This window comes from Protopterus annectens, chromosome 16.part0 (genome assembly GCF_019279795.1).
Source record: "Protopterus annectens isolate FY-2018-M chromosome 16.part0, PAN1.0, whole genome shotgun sequence".
In the NCBI taxonomy this organism is placed as follows: domain Eukaryota; kingdom Metazoa; phylum Chordata; order Ceratodontiformes; family Protopteridae; genus Protopterus; species Protopterus annectens.
The window spans coordinates 459434325-459457461 of NC_056750.1; the positions used below are offsets into that span (position 1 = coordinate 459434325).

Sequence of the window (23137 nt, forward strand, 5' to 3'; positions counted from 1 at the left end):
TTCTAGTCTCCTGGGAGAATGGTAGTTAATCCTGTACTAGAATTAATCGACTTACAGGAAGTTACTAATCATGCAGCCTTGAAAACAATTGAGGAATGTAACCAGATTTCCTAGTTGCCTCAGAGCACTTGTCCGGTTAAGTGACTTGCTTTGAGAGTCGCACAATAGGCAAAAGAAAGCTGGGTGAGTTGACCTGACCAGAAACCCTTCAGAGCCTTTCATTTTTTTATATTAACAATTTTCTTTCTACTATAGATCATTAAGCGCCCACCATAATTTTTCTCAAATTTTGAGAAATTTCTGCATAGAATTTCTAACTGTACAAGGCAAAGGGGAGTTACCACTCTTTCAATAATGGTTTTCATTATGCCGCTGCCTAAAATTTTACATCTTGAGTATATATTTAGATGAAATTAATAAAGTATTTTAAATAATACTTTCAGCTAAGAGAAACTCTTTCCCCCAAAGAGTTGGTTGTTGAACATATCCTTTTGTTGAAGGGCAAGACGTTGTTCATAGGTTGGTACTAGGCTATCAGCCCTAGGGCCTATACAAGCCCAGCCATAACAATTCCCTGGCTATTTCTTCCCACACTATTTACTTCCCTGGACCCCTGTCTAGCAGGGCGACTGACGTGATCTCCGGGGTGAATTTCCTTTCTCCCATCCAATCGTCAAGGTTCCTTTTGAAGAGGACCAAAGAGGCACTCTGCTTGACATGTATGGGCAATCTATTCCAGAGTCTGGGGAGTCTCTGGGTCAGGAACCTAACCCTCCAGCATGTTTTGTTTATTGTGATGACAAGGTTTAGATCCCTGGAGCGTGTGGCTCTGTGTGATCAGAGAGTTGATCTTTTGCCAACCTGTAACACACTCCTCAGCAAACTTTCTGTAGTACAAATGCAGAAGAGACCTCAGCATAGGCTCTTACGTCTGGGCCTTAGCCACTGGGACTACTCTGCTAACTGAAGACAAGGTCTGCACAACCTGGAGCCCAGTAAATCTATTGAAAAGAATCAAGGGAACTAAAATACTCTATATGGATATTTTTTCTACAGATCAGGTAAATGGCTTTCAGCCACATTAAGGAAACTTCTGTGCTGCAACAGCTGGCATCTGTACCCCACTGTTGTCATGGGAGCAGGACACAAGACAGAGAGTGGGTGAGACATATCTACACTGAGACTGACATCTATAGGCATCTGTATGACTGATGGAGTGGTCTCTAGAGCCTTACACATACTCTGTCTGCAGATACTTTAGTAGGAATTTTTCTTCTATACTTCAGTTTTGTACATCCTTCTAGGATGATGGCTGCTAGCAGATGGTTTGCTAGAGATGGCTGGCCCAAACCAAGGACTAACTACTTTTTGATCCAAGTAGGCCTTTACATTTCTGGTTGTACCTGACAAAGATGTCTTTCTAAAAATCATCACAGTGCTCACTAGAGGACATCTGATGCTCTTCTAAAGGAAAGGGACACTAAGTGAAAACCTTTAGGCAGAAGCTGTCATGCTTGCTCAGTTTCTTGAATACTTTACTTTTCTTTGTCTGTTATAGACTTCTACATTTTGAAAATTCCAAGTTGACAAGAAATATAACATTAACAGTCAAACTGAGCAACAGAAGCCACAATTATGGATCAACTAAAACTTTCCAAACTGGGTATTTACTTCTGTCTGAATATTACCTGTGAGTAACTCAACAGATAGTACAGACTCAAAACAATTTGTTATTGTGGCACACAATGGTGGAGTAATGGGGTGCGTGACTCCTTTTTTGTACTCCATATATTAGATTGATGGTTGGGTAAAGGTGTAATTTTGCTCGACGGTGACACCCATGAAAGCTCTGGAAATTAGACCAGAAGGGCAGACACCTACCTTAATAAGTTCTCCATGAACAAGGAATTATACTGCAGTGGTTATGATTATATATGCTCACAAATAAATTAAATGATTAATTTAGCTGGAAAGGAAACATGAGGATCAGATTTCTGACAGAAGCTATCCGAATGAAAATGTGAGGGAAGGATAACGTAGGAGAAGTAGGATAAGGATACCCTACCCTAGCTCAATAGGACAGCAAGATATAATGGAAACCAAGGATAGCTTAAAGGGTAAGGTGGGTGGAATACGCATTGCAACATTGATCTGACTGAAAATTTACTTTTATATTAAGTTACCAATACAACTGTACTATGCTCTTCCCAAGAGTACTATTGCAGTTGTATTTACTACTGGCATGATTCTCAGATCTCTGTGAATGGATGATAGCAAAAGAAGAGGGTTGGAGATCAGCATATCATGTAGGATTGCCCTAGTAAAGCCCACCCTCACCCATAAGTGAATATCCAACCTGTAATTTTGGAAAAGGGTGCATACTGATGTCCATGCTGTAACCTCCAAAACAGCTTCAGTATCCACATTTAAGAATGCCATTGTGGCCACAGTCCCCCTGGTTTTGCTCTGAATTGGCCTGCCAGGGACTTCCTTTGTGATAAGTAACAGAACTGGATACACTGATAAAAAGCCATTTAAACACTGATAAAAAGCCATTAAAAAATAGTTTGTTTCAATAGTGGTTCTCCTCTTTTTTTTTTTCTTTCCATCAAAGAAAATAAAGTGCTGGCTATATTTTTGACCACCCTAATTCTGTGGTGGTAGAGTTTGGATTGTCAGTGAACATCCAGTGAATTGATTCTTTCACCCTTAGATTGATAATTAGGAAAAGAAGGCTACAAGCTGATTAGTCTGAAGGTAGATTCTGTGACTACTTCAATCAAGAAGGAAGGACTGGTTTTAAGACTTTGCCTATCTATCTTTATGGAAGACTAGTTAAACTTTCCTAGCACACATGATGGTCACTAGCAAAGCAGGTTTTCCATGTTAAGAATGTTACAGAATTGGAGGAAGTTGATTCAAAAGGAGATTGTTTTAAGTTATTCTAGTACACAGTACATGTCCCATGGAAGACTTTTTTTTTTCTAGGTGATATGAGTTGTAGCCCTCCCTTCTGGAATTGTTTTACTAGTCTACATCTAGGAAGGGGTGACTACGGAAGAAGGCGGACTGAAATGGGTGATAGGTGAACTTTGACTGAAGTATTGGCCAAGCTAGCCCCAAAACAACTCAGTGAGATATTGGAAGATCAGAAGAACACCTGCTACAACTGGGTCCTGTCCTCTGCCCTGGCAGCAGTGGGAAAACCTCTTCCCCTTAGATATTTAGGATTTCCTACAGGTTGGCTTCTTTACCTCCCTAATGACGCTGAACACATCCTTTGAGTACTGGTGCTAGAAAAACTTTGGAATAGACTCTTCTCTACAGTGAGTTACAGTGTTATCGAGTTGGAGAGTATTACAGGACCCCATTGATTGAGTCAGAAAGTCCGCCATTGTTGGCAGCACTTGGTGCTTCCCCCTGCACATTTCCATGATAAAGGAAAACCAAGGCTGTCTGGGTCAAAGGAGTACTATTAAGGTCATCTTGGGCCCTTCTCTCCTCATTTTCTGGATCATGCAGGGACACAAGAGCATCCAAGAGAAATCACAGAGATATCTATCTACCCAATCTATGGAGAAGGCATCTATTACTAAAGCCCTCTTACAAGTGATTCTTAGCAGAAGTGATTTAACAGTTTGTTATCTTGTATAGCAAACTGGTTCATCTGGGGAATGCCCACTTGTGCACCAGCTACAAAAAAGACAGCCCTGTTTAAAATCCATTCGTGCAGGTCTGCCTTTGATCAGCCACTGTATTTTGTTCTGGAAGTATGGGCACTACCTTGAGAGTCATCCAGTGCTGAGCTACTTCCCAGGTGGTCTCTGCTGGGCTCCAGAGGTTAAATGATCCTGTACTTCCCTGCTTGCTTGTTGTCTATTAACCACCTGCAGGATACTTTCCTTCCAAACTCGATCGATGATTCTCAGTCTCTGTATGCAGTCCACTGTTTCCTTGTTGATGGAATGCTTTTTTTTTTTTTCCTTTGGAGAGTATTCCACTCTCTGTATGTACCTTAAAATTTACTCCTTCCTGTAAATATGCAAGTCCCAAAACTTCAATAAGCCCAGTGTGGTCACCTCCTTGCTGTCACATGTATGTAGTAGATCATCCTTAACTGGCCCAGTGTTAATCATATGGGTTGTGTGTTCCAGATATACATACTGTATCCTGAAAAAAAAAATAATGCAGTTTGGCAGCAAATGGGGACACACTTCTGGCCAATTAGGAAACATTGCACAACCCTGTCTTCCATTTTTATTCCTGCATTTAACTGGTTATCATTTGAATATATTCAGGATCAGTGCACCACTTCATCTTTGTCCAACTTCTGCTATAATATGCAGATAAGATATTTTACCATGGCGATTATAAAATGCATCATGCACTTACATTATGCTTGTTAAATATTTGACTCCCTCAGCATAACTATGCAAATAGAATAGAGGCATATACAAACAGACACAATCATGTCTCTCAAGTGCCCCTGATTTTTAGGGACATCCCTGATTATGACAGTAAATGATGTTGTGATCTCAAAAACAGGTGTGATTTGGTGGCAAACAAAACCCCACCCACCCCTGTAGTCTGTTAACATAAAAAGCAGAAAAAAAACAGCAGTAAGACTCATATCCTGGCATAAACTGTCAGAGCTATCTTGTGTTCTTGATTTTTTTCTGCACACGGTTTGCATTTAAAAACTAGACATCATTACATTGTCAGACATTTTTGCTTTTCCTCCCTATAAACACCACATTTAATTGGGAAATACAATGAATTACGCACTGCTCCACTTCAGCTCTTACATTCCTCTGATCTGTCCAGATTTTCACAGAATGTCCAAATTTTTGCATCATATTTTTGGTCTGTTCCTCATAAAATATGTGGCTTTCTAGCAAACTGCTGAGAATTGAAACCACTAAATAACACCAAACACATCTCTCAACTGTACAGATTTTTGCAGAATGTCCAGATTTTTGCCTCATATTTTTGGTCCATTTTATATGTTTGATTATCCAAACTATTCTAAGTCCCAGTTAGTTTGGATAATTGACTCTCTACTGTTAATGCCCCATGGAAATATGACTAAAGGCTTGACTGTAGCAGTTTGATTGGCCTTCTCCTGACTAAAGGGGACCCCATATGGACTCTGCGGGGACCAAGGACAGATGGGAATTGTCACTTCCAAGGAATAGGAGTACTGGGACAATGTGGATACTGGGTACCGATGGGTGGCAGACTCCCACTCTGTCTAGAAGAAGGAGGGCTTTCTTCAGACTGGAGTCTATAAGTGGCCTATGAGTGACTACAGGAAGGTTATCTTTTGTAATGGATTTTGAGAGGACAGCATCCTCTCTAAAAATCATAATTCAGGGAGAAGACCTTTGAGAAGGCAAATCTACTGTTCGGGGGGGGGGGGGTGGAAACACAAGACCCACTGGACACCTGCTTGGAGACTGCAGGGAGGTGGAGTGAGGAGAAATGTCATTTTTAGGGTCTTTTTAGCATGGATGCCTGTGTTAGAAAAGTACAGTTATGTACCTACCATAAATGTAGATGTTAGAGTGTATTAACTGTTGCAGTCATTACACTTGGGTTATCCTGCTGGCAGGCTACCTGCAGTCAGCCTGAATTCCAAAGTCTAGGTCCGGTGTCAGTTGCTGTCACCTCTTCTCTGACGTTAGTGCGCCAAGGGTATAAAAGATGCAGCCGACGCCATTTTCTTCAGTTTTTCTTGCCCCAGATGTCAGGTGCCCCCAAATTGGAAGGCTGAAAATTATGCCAATAAGTATGCATGCACAAAAATAACATTTCCTTCATCTACAAGCAAATACACCACATAGGTTGTATAGGATAGAAAGTACAGATAAGTCCCAGCAAAGAAAAGGGGTATGGTGGGTGGGTAACCTGGACTGCAACAGTGAATACACTCAAACATCTACAGTTATGGTAGGTATACAACTGTACTATGTTCATCGTGAACAAGGTAAGCAGTAAGAGTGGAAATCTTTATGAGGTATTTGTTTCCCACAAGTTAAACAGTTATTCACTTTTTCTGACATCGGCTGAGGCAAGAAAGAGTCCCCAACGGGGTACTTAGCTTTATAGAAGTCTTCGAAGTAGTATTCGGTAGTAGTAATCTCTGGATCTGACCGACCGGCACTTGCGAACAGCTTCTGCTTCGGGCGCCACGCAGCAAGAAAGACTGGGGAAAATGGCGTCGGCTGATGCCTTTATACCCGAAGACCAGCAGTGATGACGTCGGGTGAAGTGCGACACCAGCCGAGGCCAGACCCAGACTTTGGAATCCGGCCGACCGAAGGGCTGCCTGACGACAGGACAACCCATTTGTTAGGACTGCAGATGCATCCTTGAAGGACATCTGTACTATGTTCATCGTGTTTCACTGTTGCAGTCATTACATTTGGGCTGAATCCCAAAGCTGAGGTTGGGTGGCTGGGTCTAAATAGTATTAGGTGAGGCTATAAGGCCCTGAAGAACTGCAGTGACAAAGCCTGCTCTGGATTTAGAGTAGAGAGGTAAGTGGTAGTGCCTGGTAAAAGTGTGCACTGAACTCCAAGTTGCAGACTAAAATGTCTTTGGTTGGTACTCCTCTGAGGAAGGCTGCTGAAGTGGCTGTTGCTCTGGTTGAATGTGGCCTAATGCCCTTAGGCACTGATTTGCCATGTTGTGCATAGCAGAAACGAATGCAGTGGCCTATTCATTCTGAAATAGTCTGCTTTGAGATAGCCTTTCCTTGTGATCATGCAGCATATGCTACTAAGAGTTGCTCAGTCTTTCTGAAAGCCTTAGTTCTGTCCAGGTAGAAGCGTAGCTGTCTGTGTATGTCCAAAGAATGCAGGAGTCTCTCACCCTTATTCTGCAGGTTTGGATAAAAAGTAGGTAAATGAATGGTTTGGTTAAGCGCCACACTGGACATTACCTTAGGCATAAATGTCGGGTTCATCCTCAGAGAAACCCTGTCTGGATGGAAAATGATAAAAGGTTCCACAGCCATGAGTGCCTGTAACTCTGAGACTCGTCTTGCAGAGGTTATTGCTAGCAGCAGACTGTTTTCCAAGATAAGAACTTTATTTCAGCTCTATTGGCTGGCTCAAAAGGCGGCAGTGTGAGTTTTTCCAAGACATAATTGAGGTCCCATGCAGGTATTGGTGCTCTCCTTGGAGGTCTTATGTTTATGGCTCCTCTGAGGTACTGTCTTAGCAACGGATGTGAAAAAATTGGTGGTTCCGTACTGTAATGAGCTGAAATGGCAGAGGCATGGATTTTAATTGATGAAAAGGATAGGCCTTTGTCCAGCATCTCAGTTAGGTATTGTAAAATCTGAGGAATATTTGGTACAAACGTGTCAATTCCTTGTGCCTGGTTCCAAGCACAGAATCTTTTCCATTTTTCTGCATAAGATTTCCTGGTACTGGGCCTCCTGGCCTCCAAAATAACATCCATTACTGCTTTAGAGTGATGTGTGTTCTGAATGGCTACATTATCCACCATGCTGCAAGATTTAGGGTTCTGAGTTGGCTGTGCAGGATCAGATTGTTTCGTTGGGTCAGTAAATGAGGAATCAGAGGCAACGTCCAGGTTGGGCCTTGAGACAAGCTCTTTAGGATTGGATACCAGTGTTGGCTGGGTCAGTCTGGAGCAATCAGAATCATTTTTGGCTTCTCTTGTCTGACCTTTAGGAGTACCTTGGGGAGGAGAGGCAGGGGAGGAAAGGCATATACTGTTAGGGTTTTCCAGCTGAATGATAGAGCATCCACTTTCCATGCTTGCTTGTGATAGGTCCTTGAGCAGAATCTCTGTAGTTGGCAATTGTGAGGGGAGGCAAATAGATCTATGTCTGGGCATCCCCATTTCTTTATTATCATGCTGAAGACTTGTGGATCCAGTTTCCACTCGTGGGGATCCGTGAGGTTTCTGCTTAGTTCATCTGCCAGCGTATTTTTCTTTCCTGGCAGGAATTGTGTTTGCAGGTGTACTTGATAAGTCAATGCTGTGTCCCACAAAGTCATGGCTTGTCTGCAGAGGGGGTAGGAATGTGTGCCTCCCTGCTTGTTTATGTACCACATGACTGTAGTATTGTCCGTCCTTATCAGTAGTTGTCCTGGATGGAGTAGATCCTTGAAAGCTGTCAAGGCATTCTGTACAGCTAGCATCTCTTTTTGATTGATATGAAGGTGCCTTTGGCTTGTGGGCCATGTGCCCTGAATACATTTTCCTGCCATGTGGGCCCCCCAGGCATAATCTGATGCATCTGTTGTTATTGACTGCCTGGCTGTGGGTAGGGTGAATGGCTGTCCCTTGTTCTGGTGACAGGCCTGTGCCCACCATCGAAACTCCTGTTGCAGGCAAGGAATGAGAGTAATTAATGTTTCCAGGCTGTGACAATGTTGAGTCCAAATGCTTTTTAGATACCATTGTAGTTTTCTCATATGCAGTCTGGCATATGGAATTAGCAGAATGCAGGATGCCATGAAGCCCAAAGCCTGCAGAATTTTTCTTGCAGATAAGTGGGTCTTTGTTGCCAACATTTTGAATTAAGAAGTCAGTTGCCTTTGTCTGGCGTGAGATAAGCCATCTGGGCAGTTGTATTTAAGCTTGCACCCAGGAATATTATCTCTTGAGAGGGTACTAGTTTTGATTTATTTTCGTTTACTGTGTACCCTAGGCAAATTAGTAATCTTTTTACAAACGCCAGATGCTTTAGTAGAATGTCCTTGTTCTCTGCTTGAATAAGGCAATCGTCCAAGTAAGGATATATCTGAATTCCTCTTTGTCTGCAAAATGCAATTACTGGTGCCAGGCATTTTGTGAAGACCCTGGGCGCAGTAGATAAGCCAAAGGGCAGTGCAGAGAATTGGTAGTGCATTGAGCCAGCTATGAATCTGAGGTATCTTCTGCAAGATTGTCTGATTGGAATATGCAGGTATGCCTCTTTTAGGTCCAATGTTACCAGCCAAGCCTTCTTGGCCAGCATGGGCAGGAGCTGCTGCAGAGTCAACATTTTGAATTTTGGAACGTCCAGAAATGTATTTAGAATAGACAGGTCCAGTATTGGTCTCCAGGCTTTGTCTTTTCTGGGTACCAAGAAAAGTCTTGAGTAAAATCCTTGTCCCTGCTCTTGCTGTGGTTCTTGCTGAATGGCCCTCATGTCCATGAGGGATGAAACTTGTTTTTGTGCCTCTGCCCATTGATTGTGTGGCAGGTCCTGCATACCTTTTGCCCTTGGCAGGGTGTAAAAGTGGAACCTGTAGCCCTGAGACACTATATTCAAGACCCATTTGTCATGGGTGATCATGTGCCACCAATTTTGAGAAAAAAGTGCTAGTTTTCCCCCTAAGGGGGCTGCCAAAAGATAAGTGCTTGGTGCTGGCAGAGGAAAGTCATTGGGACTGTTTCCTGTATGGCTGTGATTTGTCTTCTCCGCATTTGGAGGTAGAAGCGCCCCACTGTTTAGGCCTGTATGAGCCCTGGGGCTGGGATCTGCCTCTTTGTGGCCTGTCTAACACTGGAAAGGACCAATTCTTAGTAGGCCAGTTCCTGCTAAATCTGGTTGGCTGTACCTGTAAGAAATCCTTTACTATTTGCATAGATTTCGCTTTGTCCTCCATTTTCTTCAACAGGTATCATGCTGTAATGGAGCATCTAATAATTTTGCTTTAACATGATCAGGCAGATTCTGTTCCTTTAACCAAGCATGCCTCCTAATGACAGAACCCATAACTGCAGCCCTGCAAGAGGCCTCCAGAGAATCAAAACCACATTGCAGTGTATGCTTTCCCACTTGTTCAGTTGCATGCAATAAATCCTGCATTTCCTTATTTTCTGCACAATCAGAATTTGACAACATTTTCTGTTTTAGCAGCGACATTAAGTATTGCTGATATTTAAACATATGAAATTGACAATTTAAAGCCCTCACGGCCAAAGTAGCAGAAGTGTAAACCTTTTTTCCCCATCTGTCTAGTGCCCTTGAATCTTTATCAGAGGGTATAGGGTTTTTTGCAGTAGAAGCCTTGACTCCTTTGGGACCCTGAGAAATAGTTTCTGGGTGCGCAGCAGCAGGGTTTTTATAAAGAAATATATGTGAATCTGGAACCCTGTAGTATCTGTCTGGTTTAACAGGGGCAGGAGGTAAAGAGTAAGGAGAAAGTCCGGACTCTGAAAATACATCATCTAAAATGTCTAACACAGGAGGAATAGCCAGAGGCCTGTGCTGGGGTAGTAATAGATAATCTCCAAGCCTTTTCTTAGATTCTGAGTAGTCTTGACTCTCCCAGTGGAAGTGCTCCCTCGTGGTATGTAGGGTTTCCCCAAAAGAATAATCCTCAGGGGGTGAGGCTGAAGGGATAGATTCTTCAGCATCAGAATCCTCGTAAGGAGGAAAAGAGTATTCCTGTTCAGAAGAGGAATCGGAAGAAATGGAAACCTGATCTGAAGATTCATATTCTATCTCTTGTCTAGGCCTCTTGTCAGGAGGGGGATGGGAACCCCTGATCAAGGTAATTAGGTCTTCGGCCATTTTGAGCATTTGTTTTTTAGGCATGGAAGTCTGTCCAGGAGAATGCTGTACTTGTTTCTTTGTCTTTAGAACTGCTTTAGTCTTTGCTTTGGAAGCTGAAGTAGGCTTTACATATAATTGTGTAGGTCTGAAAACACCCTCAGAAGCCGATACCTGCACAGCGGCTCCGGACCCATCTGAAGGTATAGTTTCTGAGTATCCAATACCTTGAGTATCCAGAGGACTAGCTGGCTCCACGTGGGAGTCATCAGCGGCCTATGGCTCTGAGGTAGCGGGTGTCAGGGGCTGCGAAAGCACCTCACTGAGAACTGGCGAACTGGGGACTGGCTTTACGGAAGCCTCGTCTGTTTTGGACCTCGGATGCCTGTCCTTTGCTTTTTCCTTGTGCTTTTTATAAACTCTGGTCGTCGGCTGTTCCGACGGCATTATACAACTGAATCTTCGGCCAAAGTAATGAAAGGCAAAATCGTACCAACGCTTAATAGTGCATTGGTTAAATCTAGCACAAAACCGACAACTTGCAACGTTGTGATCAGGGCCTAGGCAAGGAATACAGTACGAATGAAAATCCTTAAGAGGTATTTGCTTCCCACAAGAAATACAATTGTTAACTTTTTCTGACTTCGGTCTGGAGCAAGAAAAAAGTTTCCCCAACGGGGTACTTACTTTAATGAAGACTTCGGATATGAAATTCGTATTTGAAAATCTCAGGAATCGGCCGACCGGCACTTGCGAACTGCTTTTGCTTCGGGCACCGCGTGGCAAGAAAGACTGAAGAAAATGGTGTCGGCTGCATCTTTTATACCCCTGGCGCACTGACGTCAGGGAAGAGGCGACAGCAACAGACACTGGACCTAGACTTTGGAATTCAGGCCGACTGCGGGTAGCCTGCCAGCAGGATAACCCAAGTGTAATGACTGCAACAGTGAAACACTATGAACATCCCTTGACTTTGGGCTTAAAGGAAGATTTTCCACACCAAATTCCTCAACCTCCCCCTAACAAGAATGGTGGGGATCCTGTTTGTTCCTCCAATATTACCACATGGGCTTCCTTGGAATACACTAAGACTAATATGTCTGAAGATGGCCCCTGCACCGGCTCAGTCCATGCCTTTTCCCTCAGCCATGACTGTCACCAAAGGAACTTGATCAGAGATTTGGTGGTCATTAGGTGTCTGATCCTTGGGCTGCAAAAGTGCCTCACATAAAAGTCACCCTCTGACTGACTTGGAGATGCATCACTCATGCTCAGTGGTTCCAGTGTCCTTTCGGCCTTCTCTTTTCTTTTCTAAGAGAACAAAACTGAAGTTGTCACAGTGAATCAGGTTACGGCTTAGTTTCTTCCACTCAACTGTACAGATAAAGAATGAAGCCTTCTCCTAAACCCTGACAGAGGTCACAGTTTTTTATGATGTGGTCTGCATCTAAGCAGAACACACTGTGGCTGCAACAGTCCTACCAGGAAACTTGCCTACCAAAGCAACATCTCCTTTTCTTAGACATAAGTTCTAGAAGCACAACCATGCTAATTAAGTGTACCCAACTGTAAAATTAGGGAACAAAAAATAATTTCCCCAATGGGGTACTTATCTGTTTCTAAACTCTGGAATTGGCAAACCAAGTGAGAGAAGATACAGGCTAAATTTAAAGCTAAAAGACAGGAATGCATCTGCATTGTTGAACTGTGGAAAAATAAATAAATAAAATAAAATTCTACAACAGCACAGGCATATACCCTTCTTGTATTGATATGCTTAAATGTACAAGGGGTTTGATGTATGCCTTGCTAAGTGGGAAGGGTCCTGAACTCTGAAAGTCATGCCAGATACAGGGGTGAGGTGAGGTGGGGTGGGTCTAGTGGCTAAGTTCCCAGTAAGAACTACTGGAAGAGTGATCTAAATGAAGAACACGAAGTGACAAGAGGGAGTTTACATATACTAGAAATGAGTGCAGCAAGGCAAGCAGCTTGGAGAGGTAAACAACAGCCAGTGAGTCAATGTTGCAATTCAAGAGGTGGTTTACAGCAAAAAAAGGATGGAGTGAGGGCTTAAAATTTAGTAGCACATAATGTCTGCTCCTTAGATGATGGAGGGATGAAGGTAGCAGAAGGTGTACAAGAAGAATACTTGAGGTGATAGAAGACAGTCTGGAAGAAAGAATAGGCATATTTAATAGGATGGCATAAAGATGACAAGAAGGGAGGAGGGCTACAAAGCAAGTTGTTAAGAAATGGAAGATGCAAGATAGGGGGATCAAGTGGATATACGTGAAAGGGAACCAGGAAAGCTCCTTTAAAATGAAGGAAGGGATAAGTAAGAAGCCAAAAGACAATGAAGACCAAAGGAGGATGCTGTCTGCCCAGATAAAGGCACTAAGAACCAGCCAAGCAGCAGCAGAAATATGACAGAGAGGCACTGTGATGAGCAAAGGGGCAATGTGAGGTAGTAGTACTGTATGCGAAATAAAGGGCCAGAAAGGGAGAATGAATGGAGTAACTGCATTAAATGATGAACAGGGAAACCTGGTATGTGGCAGATGGTGTATCAGAGGTACACTTTGCCAAAATACTATAGGCATAAGAGTAACTAGGGCTTAAATTGAAGTAAATGGAAAATGGACACTGGGTGGTTAGGGAACAGAGTTACATAGGACTAGAGAAATACTGGGGGAAGAAATAGAACAGCAAGTGTTGTTGCACAGGTAGTCAACATAATCCAGTCCCTAAAGATTCAGAATACCTGTCGGACAGATGACTATCCCATGGAATTCTGTAAGTCCCTAACATGACAAGTTGTGGGAAAGATGAAGAGAGTCTTCAATGAGGTCCAGGAAGGGAAGAAGAGTTTACTGCCCTGAAAGGTTGTGGAACACTAACAATTCTGCTCAAAGGAAAGGGAGATAGAAGGACAATGACAATTACTACCTGGTTATATTTATATTGACATGAATGTCTTTCTTGGGTACTCATGTCAAGATTATAAGAAATACTCTTTAGGACAGTGGAAGAGACATTACGTGGGATTTATAAACAGGCATTCTACAAAGGACCACTGCTACTTACTTTCATATTTCATGGACTGGGAGAGGAGCAATGAAATGAAGTGGCCAGAGTCTTTCCTGATATTAAGACAATGTGCAATATAGTGAAGTAGTACTTGTTTCAAATACTGAAGGAAGTAGGCCTGTAAGGGAGCTTTATCATGGCAATTCAAATGTAAGACAGTCAACTGTGAATCATGGTGGCTGCTAATGGTGATCTTTAAATGGGTACTAGTAGGCAAGGTTAACTATTCTGCCTGTTATTCCTACTAGCCACTGAAGTGTTGGCACAGCTCAAGACAGTCAGAAGCAAGGGAGAGCCAAGGTGGATAGTTTACTGGTATTTATGTAGTACTTGTTCAGTGAAGGGACTTAAACCTCCCAGGTCTCCTATGAATACTAGCCATAGGCTCTCTAGCACTATCCAGTGCTGACAAGGGGATGGAAGAAATGGATCTAATAGGGAGTATTACTGCAGGCTTCAGTGGAAGGGAAAGTGAGCACATAAGGATCGAAGAGGCAGGATAACACGTTTCAGATCAAAAATTATCATCTTTCTGAAGTACAAAGTGGAAGGAGGCTCTTAAGGAGGGCAGCAAGCGGAGGCAGAGGGGATTCATAGATAATGCATAAATATCCAAAAAAAATGTAAAAAACTGAGTATACTCAAGGGGGTAGCATTAGTAGTAAAGATAAATAGCCTGGCTCCATGGCACAATAGAAAGGAGCCCTTACTGTGACTCAGGTGATTGGTGTTCAATTAACAGCCCCGGCATAGGAGCCAGGCTTGAAGGGAGTAGCATGAAGGGGTGTCGCCTGCTTGACCCTCTTGGAGAGGTTGGGAGTTGTTAAGTGTATTCTGAACCACACTGGGCGGTGCAATCTCCCTGCTGGAGACTGGGAATACCACTGCTCTTGCTCTGCAGGGAGGGGTAGGGCTGTCTGAAAGGAACACCCCTTGTGGAAGTGAGCGAACATCCTCCATGGATGGTCCAATACACACCCCTCTCTGACACCTAGTTGAGTGCATGCAGCTATGGCTGGGGAGAAAAGGAAAACTATGAACTGCTCTAATGGTTGCCTCTATTGGTTGACCCTTGCCCCAGTGAAATGGAACAAAAGGGCCAATTTGCCAGGGTGCAACTAATGGTAAATAGACAAAGGGAGTAAAAATGTGAAAAAAAATTGTAGTAAAGATAGTCTGTGTATAATATAACAGAATGCAGAAAAAATACTGAACAACACCTGGAAGTGCTTATGAAAAAAAGTTATTCTACGTTATAATGTTTTATGCTATATTTTTATGTCTTAAAACACTATTATCATTTTTGTTTTACAAAATTCAGGAAAATTAATAGCACTAAACTATAGACTTTTGTGCTCTTTTAACTACATGTTATTGCATACAGGTACGTTAAAAAAAAAAAAAAAAAAAGACCTGGTCCTTTGGCTCCTCCAGGAAGGATGCGTCCCAGTCTGAATATGATTGCTCGTTCATATTCCTTAATGATCTGGAATTAAAAAAAAAAATGCATTTATGAATCGGTGTTGCATAAATCTTGTAATGCACTTTTTCCTAAAAAAAGCAAAGTAAATTATTAATTCGGAACAGACTGTCATACAGGAGGGCACAACTGAGTGATCAAACTACCTGGATCACTGTTGCAGGAGGAGCCATGATGAATGGCAATGTCTTAACCCATTCCCCGAGGTCTGCAGATGTCCAGATATGGGCAGACTCTGCCCGAATGTAAGGACACAAACCTGTCTCCAAAACAAAAGAAACCGGTATCCCATGCAATTTTCCATTCTTTTTGCTGTTGATGAAGAAGGGGAATAGGATTACTGTTGCAGTAGCAGGAATTAGATACAGGCAGATGTGTGCCCAGTTGGATTAACTCCCAGAGCTCTCCAAATGTCCTGGCATGTGCTGACTCCTCCCGAATTTGGGGCACATGTCTGCATCCCAGATAACAGACAGATGGCTCAATCCATCCTTTCTTTTCTTTTTTTTTATATGGTGAAAGAGAAAGGATATGCCCAAAGAAAGGAAAAGATCCCTCTGAGTTAATTCTCTTTTAGCACATATAATAACAGGGTTTATTAGTAAAGCCCTGATTTTTTTATATAGAGACTCCCCAATGCAGTTCTTGGTCCACTGCTGCAAGTGGATTTAACATAAGCCATGCAAGATGAACCTTCACCTTCTAGTGGCGTCCCCCTTCCCCCCACCTCAGACCCTCATTAAGGAACCGTCATTTGCAGAACTCTGACTCCTGTGGGGGTAGATGGGTGGTCCTCTGGCAACTGTTGCTTGAAAGAAATAGTGTCGGATCATCCAGGGTTTCACTTCTCAGGCCCTATAGGTTTGGATGTTCAAGTGAGTTGGACTCTTGTACAAGGTCTATGTTTGGGAGCAGGCTTGTATGGTGTTTTAGAACGAGTTGCACCACCTTAGAAAATCAGTGGTGTGTGGGTCACTAAGGGGCCACCAGAATCATTCTTGGTCTCTCCATACTCAACTTCTATACCAGCCTTGACGGGAGAGGAAATGAAGTGTATACATAAAGGAATCAGATATTCCAGAAAAAAGAGAAGATGACTATTACCCATGGAAGTCTTGTACACAATCAGGTAAGCTGGAGTTTTTGTTGTGGATGCACAAATGGCCATGTCCAACATCCATCACTTCTTCATCAGGCACAAGAATGCAGCTCTGCTCTGTTTGGACTCCATTCACAGTTCATTGTTAAGGTTCTTCTTAGGGGAAACTATGTCTGGTTGTAGTCTGTGGGGATACAGGTTACCCGGAGGCTCACATGGGACTATACCATTAGCTCCCCACCTACACTGCCAGCCAGCAAAGATAATACAAGTAGGTACCCCACTGCTTTTTTACAAACAACATAACTGTTGTGCTGTTAGTGGTTGAGAAGCATTACATTCCATTTCTGCTGAGGGGGCCTAGAGATCAAATGACATTTAACTCATTCCCTCCAGTAGAGCTCTTTTGAGTGTGTACCTTTAACTCCTAGTTGGGCGTGGCTTCAGCATTTAAAAATTGAAGTTATCACCTTACATTTTTAACAAATACCCATTGACAGAGGTTATATATCAATACAATTGTGTTTGCTATCATGTATGCTTCAAGATAAAATTTTCCAATACCTTGTATGTAACATGGTTTTGGAATTATTAATGCAAATATGAACAGGCAATATTTGACGCCTAGAGGAGCAGTAGGAGGTAACTGCAGAAACGCCTAGAGACGTCACTCGGCTGTAAATTAACATCTGTTTCATAATGATAGCGAGCTACTCCATAGCCCAACCCACATGTCTTTAACACAGTATTTACCTAAATGAGCTCCCAGTTCTGAGGCTTGGATTGTGTGTGAGGAAAACAGGTCATCCTCATGTTTTCCCTCAGAGAGGCCCACCATGCAAACTCTTGAATACAGAGAAGGACTGGTACTTTTTAACTAATAATGGACGAGAATGTTGTTCTTAGTGAGCTTTCAGGTAAAACTGTACCTTCCACATTTGGGGACTTGTTAGGTGTACCATCAAGAAAGTACAGTTGTTTAAGTAAACCTACCATAACAGAAAATGGTCAAATGATCACCTTAGCTATATGGGTTATATCCTGCATAGTTTCTAACAGTCACCCAGCTTCCAAAACAGCTTAAAGGCAGTTCCATGCACCCAGACCATTGAAGGTTTAAGCAGATCTATAAAAAAAAAACAGTAGGCTGGGCACAGAGCCCTTCACAGCTTTAATGCCAACTACAAGAAGGAGGCTAGAGGCCTGATAAGTCCATTTCAGTGCCCATACTGTGGCAACAAAAACATACAAAAAATAAGGGGGAGGGAGTGGCTACTGCAGTGGTCATCTTTTGAACATCTGCTGTTATGTTAAGTTTACTTGCACAACTGTACTATGTTCAAGGGAAGAATACCAAAACTTAAACAGAATGGGAGGAGAAAGGTTTAGGGTCCACAAGCCACTGCAGTACTGTCCTAGCAAAGCCTGCTCCAGACGTGGAAAAGGAATCTAGTTTATAGTGCTTTGTAAAAATATGTACGGAGGATCAAGTTGATGCCTCTACAATACTTAAGAATCCACCCCTTTCCAAAACGTCATTGATTAAGAACAAAGCCCTAGTAGAATTTCTCTTTACCCTGCCCTGGAATTGACTTGTTAAGGTGGATAAAATAAAAGGAGATAGCACGAGACAAAGGAAATGGTCTTCTTTGACAGTGTCCTTTTTTCTTACTTCCATAAGAAATGAATAACTGATGAGAGTTTCTGAAGGTTTTAGTTCTGTCAGTATAATATCAGACTTGTCTGTGGGCATCCAGAGTATGAAGAATCCTTTCTCCCTCATTTTTAGGTTCTGGAAAAAAGAAAAGATGGATAACTTGACAAAAAGTAAATTCAAACACTAGTTTAGATGTAAATTAATGATTCATTCTCAGGAAACCTTACATTTGTGGAAAATGAGAGAAGGTTGACCCATCATGGCATGCACCTCCGGCAATCTTCTTGTGGAAGTCAGAGATTGTCTTACATAATAAGAACCTCACATCAAAGTGGTTTGAATATAACAAGATTAAAGTACAGTTTTGTACCTACCATAAATGTAGATGTTCGAGTGCCAATACAGCTGCAGTCATAACAGATGGGTTCTCCTGCCGTCAGGCGGGTCCTCAGTCGGCCGAATTCCAAAGTCTAGGTCCGGCGTCGGTTGTTGTCGCTTTCTTTCCTGACGTCAGTGCGACAGGGGTATATAAGACACAGCTGACGCCATTTTCTTCAGTCTTTCTTGCCCCAGATGTCAGGTGCCCCCAGAAGGAAGGCAAAATATATATATATATATATATATATATATATATATATATATATATATATAAAGTATATATGTAATCATGCAATGCAATATAATCAAAAATCAGTAGTTGCAAGCAAATACACCATAGAGGATAACCCAATCAGGTTGTAAGATGAGGAGTTAGCCACTAGATCTGTACCCAGAGGGGAAGGAGGGAGGGAAACCTGGACTGCAGCTGTATTAGCACTCGAACATCTACATTTATGGTAGGTACAAAACTGTACTATGTTCATCGTGCATACAGCTGCAGTCATAACAGATGGGTAGAATCCCAAAGCTACGCACAGGGTGGTAGGCACTAGGTGGAACTGGGAGGAGCCAGAATGCCCTGCAACACAGCAGTGGCAAAGCCTGCTCTAGTTTTGGAGTATAAAGGTAGGTGGTAGTGTTTAGTGAAGGTATGCACAGAACTCCAAGTGGCTACCTCCAAAATATCTTTGGTAGGGACTCCTCTGAGGAAGGCTGCAGAGGTAGCTGTGGCCCTTGTGGAGTGGGATCTGATGCCTGTAGGCACAGATTTGCCATGAAAGGAGTAACAAAACCGTATGCAGTGGCCTATCCATTTTGAAATTGTCTGTTTGGAAATTGGCTTCCCTTGAGCTCCTACAGCATAGGACACAAAGAGTTGTTCAGATTTCCTGAAAGGCTTTGTTCTGTCTATGGATGTCTAAGGAATGTAGCAGCCTTTCCCCTTTGTTTTGAGGATTGGGGTAAAAGGTAGGTAAGTGTATGGCCTGATTTAAAGCTACCCTGGATACTACCTTAGGCATAAATGACGGGTTGGTTCGTAGGGAAACCCTGTCCTGATGGAAGATGAGAAAGGGCTGCACAGCCATGAGGGCTTGTAGTTCCGAGACCCTACGAGCTGAGGTAATAGCCAGAAGGAAAGCTGTTTTCCAGGACAAATATTGCAAATCTGTTGAGGCAGCTGGTTCAAAGGGAGGCAATGTTAATTTTTCTAGAATGTAATTAAGATCCCAGGCTGGTATTGGTTGCTTCCTTGGGGGTCTTATATTCTTAGCCCCTCTGAGGAACTGCCTTAAGAGTGGGTGAGAGAATAAGGGTGGATCAGTGTTGTATTCTGCAGAAATGGCTGAGGCATGGATTTTGATGGAGGAAAATGAAAGTCCACTGTTCAACAGCTCAGCTAGATACTGTAATATCTGAGGCAAATTCATTTTTCTAGGATCCTGGCCCTTTTTCTCATTCCAAGCGCAAAAACGTTTCCATTTTGCGGAGTAAGCTTTTCTAGTAGATGGCCTTCTGGCCTCCAAAATAACATCCTGCACCTCCTTGGAGAGTAGGGTCTGTTGTGGTGTTAAGGAATTTTCCATGCAGCCAGATTGAGTGTTTTCAGCTGACTGTGAAGAGTTTTGTAGCTGTGCTGAGTCAGGAGAAGAGGCATTAGAGGTAGGGTCCAGGGAGGAGAATGTGTTAGACTCCTCAGGAGTGGGTACCAGTGTTGTCTTGGCCAGTCTGGAGCAATCAGTATCATCTTTGGTCTGTCTGCTCTTGCTTTCAAGAGCACCTTGGGCAGTAGAGGTAAAGGTGGGAAGGCGTAAACTGTCCTTGCTGCCCAACTGAAGGAGAGGGCGTCCACTCTCCAGGCCTTTGGGTGAAATGTCCTTGAGCAGAATTTTGCCAATTGATGATTCTTGTGGGAGGCAAAGAGATCTATGTCTGGCCTTCCCCACACTTGGATTATCTTTGTAAACACTTGAGGATGCAACTTCCATTCGTGCGGGTCTGTCATATTTCTGCTTAGATTGTCTGCCAGCGTGTTTTCCAAACCTGGCAGGTACCGTGCTTGGAGCTCGATTTGCCATTCCAGAGCCATGCTCCAAAGTGACATGGCCAGCCTGCACAGGGGGTATGAATGTGTTCCTCCTTGTTTGTTTATGTACCACATTACTGTGGTGTTGTCTGTTCTTATCAATAATTGCCCTGGATGCAGGAGGTCCTTGAAAGCTGTAATTGCATTTATCACTGCTAGCATTTCCTTTTGATTGATGTGAAGGTGCTTTTCCTTTTGGGACCATTTGCCCTGAATGCACCTGTCTGTCATGTGTGCCCCCCAGGCGTAGTGTGAGGCGTCTGTTGTGATGACTTGATTTGCTTGAGGCTTGCAGAATGGTAGACCTGTGTTTGTTTGGCATGCTTGGGCCCACCATAGAAATTCCTTTTGCAAGCATGGAATTAGTGGTAATATTGTTTCCAAACTGTGGCTGTGTTGAGACCATAGGTTTTTTAGGTACCATTGAAGTTTCCTCATATGCAACTTTGCACATGGGATTAGAAGAATGCAAGATGCCATGAAGCCAAGAGCCTGCAGGATTTTCCTTGCAGTTAGCCTGGTACAAATTGCTAGCATCTTGAAGTACTGAGTTAGTTGCCCCTGTTTTTCTGGCGTAAGATAAGCCATCTGGGTGTTTGTGTCCAGGTTGGCACCCAGGAAAATTATTTTCTGAGATGGTGTTAGCCTGGATTTCTCTTTGTTGACTGTGTATCCCAGAGAATGCAATAACTGTGTTACATAAGCCAGATGTTCCAGAAGTAAGTGTTTGCTGTCCGCTTGGATCAGGCAATCGTCCAAATAAGGGTAAATTTGTATCCCTTGAAGTCTGCAGTAGGCAATTACTGATGCCAGGCATTTCGTGAATACTCTGGGTGCAGTAGATAAGCCAAAGGGCAATGCAGAGAATTGATAGTGGATTGAACCTGCAAGAAATCTGAGGTATCTTCTGCAGCTTTGTCTGATTGGGACATGCAGGTATGCCTCCTTGATGTCCAATGTTACCAGCCAAGACTCCTTGCCCAGCATGGGAAGAAGCTGCTGTAAGGTGAGCATCTTGAACTTTGGTACGAGTAGGAATGTGTTTAGGATGGATAAGTCCAAAATGGGTCTCCAGTCGGTTCCCTTCCTTGGTACCAGGAATAGTCTGGAATAAAAACCTTGACCTTGTTCATGAGTAGGTACCTCTTGAATAGCTTTCATGTCCATGAGCTTTGAAATTTGTATTTGAGCCTCTGCCCTTTGATTGTGTGGCAGGTTCGGCATGCCTCTCATTTTTGGAAGAGCGTGAAAATGAAATCTGTAGCCTCTGTTTATAATGTCCAGGATCCATTTGTCTTTTGTGACAATATGCCAATTTTCTGAAAATAATGCCAGCTTTCCTCCCAAGGGTGCTGCCACCTGAGCCTTGCTTGGCATGCAAAGGGGAAAGTCATTGGGTTTGTTTCCTGTATTGTTGTGCACTGTCTTCGCCACCTCTTGGTACTGGAGATTGCCACTGTCTGCCTCTATATGATCCTTGAGATTGTCCTCTGCCCCTTGTGCGCCTGTATCTACCTCTTTGGGGCTTGTCCGTGGCTGGAAAGGACCAGTTTTTTGAAGGCCAATTTCTGCTAAAACGTGGTGGTTGTACCTGTAGAAAAGCTTTGACAGTTTGCATAGATTTAGCTTTTACTTCCATTTTCCGTAGTATCTCCTCAGCATTAGTACCAAATAATACATCCTTTTGTAAAGGAGCATCTAGTAGTTTAGCCTTAACATGATCAGGCAAGGGTTTGTTCCCTAAGCCAGGCATGTCTACGAATGACTGATCCTGTAACAGCAGCTCTACTTGAGGCCTCTAGAGCATCATAGCCACATTGTAAGGTGTGTTTACCCACTTGTTCTGCACTATGAATCATATCCTGCAACTCCTTCAAATCTGGTTGTTCAGGTTGTGACATTTTATTCTTTAATTGTGATAACAGAAACTGCTGATATTTAAGCATATGGAACTGACAATTTAAGGCACTCATGGCTAGGGTGGCCGAGGTATATACCTTTTTTCCCCACCTTTCTAAGGATCTAGACTCTCTCTCGGAAGGTAATGGATTCTTAGCAGTAGAGGCCTTCATTCCCTTGGGGCCTTGAGAAATGGTTTCTGGGTCAGCATTATGGCTTTTGTAAAGAAATTGGTGTGAGTTAGGAACTCTGTAGTACCTATCAGGCTTGACTGGGGCAGGAGGCAGGGAATCCGGGTTAAGGCAAGCCTCCGAGTAAACATCATCAAGAATGTCCAAGACAGGAGGTATCGCCAAAGGTCTGTGCTGAGGTAGTAAAAGAAATTCCCTAAGCCTTTTCTTGGAATCTGAAAAATCTTGGCCTTCCCAATGGAAGTGTTCCCTCAAGGTATGCAAGGTTTCCCCGAATGAAAAGTCCTCTGGGGGGGGGGGATACAGAAGGGATGGACTGCTCTGCATCATAATCTTCAAAAGGGGAGTACGAATGTTCCTCTTCATCAGAATGTTCTGAAATAATGGAGCCCTGGTCAGAAGAGGGAGAACCTTCCTCCACTCTGGGTCTCTTGTCCGGCGGGGGTTGGGAACCCCTGATAAGAGTAATTAAATCCTCAGCCATTTTGAGCATCTGCTTTTTAGGCATGGGGCCTGGAGATGGGCCCTGTGCAACAGGTCTCTTGGAATGCATGGCTGATTTAGACTTAGTAAAGGCCTTTATGGAAAAGGAAGAAGAAGGTCTGAATACACCATGGGTGGAAGTGGACCTGTCCACATTAAGAGGCTCAACACTCACAGTGGCTTCAGTAGCTGTAGTCAGGGTATGGGCCGAGGGACCTGCGGTCTCGGTTACAGAAGACACCACCAGAGAAGTGT

At 43.1% G+C, this 23137-nt stretch overlaps 1 protein-coding gene and 1 long non-coding RNA gene across 2 annotated transcripts in view; one reads left to right on the top strand and one right to left on the bottom strand.

Annotated features, from left to right (window-relative positions):
- The window catches only part of LOC122790464, a 676350-nt gene that overhangs the window by 275508 nt on the left and 377705 nt on the right, over positions 1 to 23137 (top strand). The gene's annotated exons all lie outside the window — the stretch shown is intronic.
- The window catches only part of STOM (stomatin), a 279729-nt gene that overhangs the window by 107869 nt on the left and 148723 nt on the right, over positions 1 to 23137 (bottom strand). Inside the window, exon 3 of the mRNA XM_044058009.1 lies at positions 15023 to 15095. Coding sequence (XP_043913944.1) covers positions 15023 to 15095 — 73 coding nt within the window. The remainder of the gene's footprint in view (positions 1 to 15022; positions 15096 to 23137) is intronic.